The following is a 5518-nucleotide window of genomic DNA, read 5'->3' on the forward strand; positions in this document are numbered from 1 at the left end:
GGAGGAGGAGGAGGAGGAGGAGGAGGAGGAAAACCAAAGGTTCAGGGGGAAATTAAACTCTGAGACATACATCAAAGTCCACGGGCTAAAGAGGAACCCCAAAATCTAGACAGAAAAAAAAACAGGCATTGAAAGGTCACATGAAAGTCAACTTCTCAGGGACACTGACCGTGCAGGTGACAGATTTGGCCGTCCCTGAGTGCAGGAAGCCCAGGCGGAAACCATATTCGCCCTGGTAGGTTTTTTGGGACGGGACAGAAGATGAGAGGGGCCAGGAAGTGACTGGTGCAGGGGTCACTGGTGCGGGGGCCTCAGTGACAGGGTCCTCTGCTGTAGAAGCTGCTGCTGACATTTGGGGGCCTTCATTTGGCTCTTCTAACCAGTTTGCAACATCCTGGGACAGGAACAGATCTTCCATGGCATCAACTGACAGCGATGTGGACTGTGGATGGGCCAAAGAAGAACCTCAATACTGTGTTCTCAGTCTTCCATCAGACCAGCCCACCAAACCCTCAGTCCCCTTCTGGCCTAGTTCTTACCAGAACATTGTTTGGAGGAAGTCTGTAAGACAAGAGCAAAGAGTTAGCACCACTGACCTCCTGTTTGTGGAGACAGGATCTTGCTTATCCCAGGCTGGCCTCAAACTTTAGATGCTCCTGCCTCCACCTCCCAAATACAGGGATTATAGGCACCCAATAGCATACTTTGTCCCCCTACCCTCCAGATAGGGTTTCTCTGTGTAACAGTCTCCCCCTTTCCTGGAGCTTGCTTTGTAGATCAGGCTGGCCACTTGCCTCTGCCTCCCAAGTGCTAGGATTAAAGATGTGAGCCACCACTGCCCAGTCCAGATATGTGTTTATGTATACATGCATATATAACATGTACACAAGCACACATTTTTTTTTGTACTACACCTTGTTTTAACACTACTGTTTTTGCTTCTCATAGGCCTCCACTAGGGGATAGGGTGTTTGAATTAGGGGATGATGGGGGGGGGGGGTTGGTGCACTTTAGGGGCCCCATAAGATCCACTCACAGGTTCCACAAGTCTGAAAATGTCTCCTGACTCAGAGGGGGCTCGATGCTGAGGTCTGACTGTGGCTCCTCCATTGAAGCACCCAAGAAGTCAAGTCAGGCTTCTGTGAGAATAAAGTGAGGACGGTCTGCCAGGGGACACCACTCCCTCCCGGAGCAGCAGGAACCAGGCAGCTCTTCCAACTGTTCTCAGGTTGCTGCAGCCCTGGCCTGGCCTCTTATCAGATTCTCTAACCCTACACTTCTTTTTTTTTTAATTTATTTATTATGTATACAATATTCTGTCTGTGTGTATGTCTGCAAGCCAGAAGAGGCACCAGACCTCTGTGAGCCACCATGTGGTTGCTGGGAATTGAACTCAGAACCTTTGGAAGAGCAGGCAATGCTCTTAACCACTGAGCCATCTCTCCAGCCCCCAACCCTACACTTCTTTAAGGAGGCACTTTCTGCCCCCACAACCCCCCTTTCCCTTTGGGAAGGACACCTCCCTGACTCCCCCCAACACCTGTTCCCCCGGGACAGCTCCTCAACCCCTTACAAATTCCTGAAGACTCAGCAATTTCCCTAGAGCCTTCTCTCTGGGTTCTAATCAGCACTTCCCCAGCTCAATCAGGGTGCTTCCTTCTACAAGAGCGAATTCCTGTTTTTATTCTTCCTACGGCTATGAGGTAGGCTCTTCAGGAATGCTCAACCGCAGCCAGCCAGCCGATCTCCTCAAGCCACACCAGGACATTCTTCAACAAGCTTGAGCTCTGCTGTCCGTCCCTTCTCTCGATCTTCACCACCCTCAGCCAGGCAGCTATTACCTCACTTTCTCCCGGGCTGGCTTTCAAATAACCCCACTAGGCTACCCTTAAGAAATTACTTCCTTATTTAAACATTTACTTATTTGGTGTAAGTGTACTTGTATGCCTGCCAAGTCGAGTGTGACGATCACAGCGCAACCAGCAGGATTTGGTTTTCCCCTTCCACAAGGTGGGTTCTGGGGATTTAAACGCAGGAGTCTGGACTAGCTAGCAGGGCCCTCTGGCTAGCCCCCGGGACATCAGACATTTCCTTTCTCTCCCCCTCCCCACACTCCTGGACAAGTGCTGTGAGTACTGATTACAATCTTCCTTCACTTTGATGTAGACTGAGCACTTTCCCATTCACTTAGGAGTGTGAGAACTCTCTTTAGTTGGGTTATCTTATACTGTCTTGATAGTCACACCTGCCCTGGACTTGGAAGGCAAAATGAGTGAGCGCTTATTAAAGATGGCTTCCCACAACCTAGTTCATCCGCAGCTCTCCTGCCATCAGTTAGGGCAGGCCTTTGTTGATGAAAGCAAAGGTGGGGGCACCATCGCCCCTTCAGAAGCCAGGGGTTCGGAATCAGACATCTCACTCTTACTATAAGACCCCATCTGTTTTTTTCATTTACTTGAGATCGGGCCTTGGGGCGGAGCTCAGTGGTAGACAATTTACCTAGCTTGTGAAGCCCTAGCTTAGCGCCCCCTCATCCTGGCCCCGGGTCATTTACGTGTGTGCGCACACACACATGCATGTAAATGGAGACAAACGCTGGGCATATTAAGAGTCACAATGTTAATATGACTGCCTCATCCGTTCTATGAGCTAGCGGGGCTCCTGTGGTATATGTGTGTGTGCTGGGCTAGCGGTCCAACGGCTCAGTCTCCTGTGGAGATTGTCACATAGACACTCTATCAACCAGGTTATTAGTAGTAATTATGTTTTCAGTATCTCCTTTGATAGTGGATCTCTGTGAGTTCGAGGACAGCCTGGTCTACAGAGCAGGAGCTACACAGAGAAACCCCATCTCAAAAAACCAAACCGCAAGACAAACAAACAGAAAGAGCAGACCCCTTTGAGAAGGACTGAGGAGGAAGCCATGGTATCAAGATTTTATCAAGCCAAATGGTCAGGGAGGTTGGGCGTTTGGGAAAATGCTGAGCAGGAAGGCAATAAACCTCGAAGGGCCTGCTACTTTCAGGGGCTCATCTCATTTGATCCTCAGAAAGCCAGGCAGGTAGCTATTAACAGATGGAGGAAGAATTAAGAGAATTAAACCATTTATCCTGGATCTTCAAGCTTGTAGGGGACAGCTGGTGTAGTGACACACACCTGGGATGCCAGCACTCAGAAGGCTGAGGCAGGATGGCCAGGAGAGGAGGCAAGTTCAAGGCTTGTCTATGGCAACCTGACAACCGCCAAACCAAAGCAAACAAGTCAGAAGCCACACCCAACTCCAAACAAGATTATTCTCCTCCTGTTTCTCTCGCGGGGCTGGGGAAAAGGCTCACTGGTTAAGAGTGCTTGCTGCTCTTGTGAGGACCTGAGTTCAATTTCCAGAACCAGTCCGCATCAGGTGGCTCACAGCTAGAGGAGTGCATGTTTGTGCACGTGAAAAAAAAATCTCTACCAGTAAAATAACCCCATATATATACACACACATATATGTATATATACACATATATATTGGAATCAGCAGGGTTCACTCCCAGTACTGGGGAGAAAAGGGCAGGGATACATTGTTGGTTCTAAAGAGTAACAAGGCAGAGCCAGAGATGGCTTAAAGCACACATCTCACCACTCAGCAAAACCACTTCTAGGTACACTTCCTAGAAAAGGTGACCCAGACTGCAGGAGCCTTGCGCCAAAAATCACTTGTATCCACGTTCTTCTGCTCGTGGAGCTAGGAGGAACCACAATGGGAACCGTTGGTGGGGAATGCAATAAAACATGCTTTGAAAAATGCTTCAGAAACCTACTGGGTGGGGCTGGAGAGATGGCTCAGTGGTTAAGAGCATTGCCTGCTCTTCCAAAGGTCCTGAGTTCAATTCCCAGCAACCACATGGTGTCTCACAACCATCTGTAAAGAGGTCTGGCGCCCTTTTCTGGCCTTCAGGCATACAGACAGAATATTGTATACATAATAAATAAATATTTAAAAAAAAAAGAAACCTACTGGGTGAAAAATACAATCTGCAGACAAACAGTTTATGTTAATGATGGGTCTGTGACCGGAAAAGGCACTTTCTACCAAGCGTGATTACCCAAAAACTCATGTTCGTGCACAACCCCCCCCCACACCCCAGCAACATATAATAAAAAACAAACCATTATTTTTAATTTACATTTATTTTCTATTTTGAGACAGTTTTTGTAGGCTGGCTACATGGCAGTTCTTCTCCTGTAGTTTCCTAAGTTTAGAAAATTTTTTTTCTTCTTTCTTTTGGGGTTTTCAAGACAGGATCCCTCTGTGAGCCCTGGCTATCCTAGAACTTGCTTTGTCGATCAGGTTGGACCGGAACTCACAGAGATCCATCTGCCTCTGCCTTCCAAGTGCTGGGACTAAAGTTGTGTACACAGTCCAGCAAGACTACTTATTTTTATAAACATGTATATGAACATGAAAGACAGTAAGTGAGAGCAAAAATTCACAGAACCCGTGAAAGTCTAAGGAACAGAGTCCATGGAACTATGGCTGACCACCAGAGAAGGCTTTAGCTTTATTAAACAGGAGGGCGAGGGAGAGAGAGTTCAGCCATTGTTTATGTAAGGAAAATGTGGAAACAAGAGAAAATGTTAACTGTTTGTTTGGCAAATTTTCTTTTTTCTTCTTCAAGACAGGGTTTCTCTATCGCTTTGAAGACTGTTCTGGAACTAGCTTTTGTAGACCAGTCTGGACTCGAACTCACAGAGATCCGCCTGCTTCCTGGCTTTGGCAAATTTTCAAGTAGCTCCATAACCCTCTCTCTCCAGCACCAAGACAAAGACTTGGTTCATTCTAACAGCCAAAGACAAAAAATAAGCAACAATGGGAGGAGGGGGGGGGGAAGGCTGGGAGGAGGTGGAAACTTGTTTTTTTTTCCTTTTCTCAATAAAAAAAAAAGAATTAAAAAAAAAAGCAACAAAACAACACACCAAAACCAAAGCAACAACATGTAAAGATGTTACTAACCTTCCCTCCTAAAAGTATGCCAGTATAACATTTAGGTCTGGAATGGCACCAAGTTAATACTAACGAGTCAAAGTTACTCTTGTCCCTTCCAAGGTGACTTTCCCTAGTGAGTCATCACTTTTTAGCAACTTGGAATACCTCACTTTTGGAATTTATTCCTTGCCCCTGTCTTGAGAGAGTCTCACAATGTGCTGCAGGCTGCCTTAAATCCATTCCTGGACGCCTCAACTGCCAGAGAGCTGGATTCTAGGCACTGTGAGGATCGTTCCACACCATGAATATAACAGAAACAGAGGAAGGGAAAAGGACAAGATGTAGCTAGCCACTGTTGTCTGATCTCTATAGACAAATCACATTTGGTCAAGATGGACCGACTCATCCTGTGTTTCGTGGTTCTGGGTACGCTAGGTGAAATACTCTACCACATACACCTCCAGCTGTTTGGTTTACCTGAGACAAGGTCTTGCCATATAGCCCAGGATGGTTTTCTTTCTCTTTTCTTTTTCCTTTTTTTTTTTTTTT

At 46.8% G+C, this 5518-nt stretch overlaps 1 protein-coding gene across 1 annotated transcript in view; it reads right to left on the reverse strand.

Moving 5' to 3' along the window:
* The window catches only part of Tp53 (tumor protein p53), a 13581-nt gene that overhangs the window by 5127 nt on the left and 2936 nt on the right, over window positions 1–5518 (reverse strand). Inside the window, exons 2-4 of the mRNA XM_005349777.1 lie at window positions 1037–1139; window positions 540–561; window positions 170–442 (exon numbers count right to left, since the gene is read on the reverse strand). Of these exons, the coding sequence (XP_005349834.1) occupies window positions 170–442; window positions 540–561; window positions 1037–1110 (369 nt within the window). The 5' untranslated portion in view covers window positions 1111–1139. The remainder of the gene's footprint in view (window positions 1–169; window positions 443–539; window positions 562–1036; window positions 1140–5518) is intronic.

This window comes from Microtus ochrogaster, chromosome 7, assembly GCF_000317375.1.
Source record: "Microtus ochrogaster isolate Prairie Vole_2 chromosome 7, MicOch1.0, whole genome shotgun sequence".
NCBI lineage: Eukaryota > Metazoa > Chordata > Mammalia > Rodentia > Cricetidae > Microtus > Microtus ochrogaster.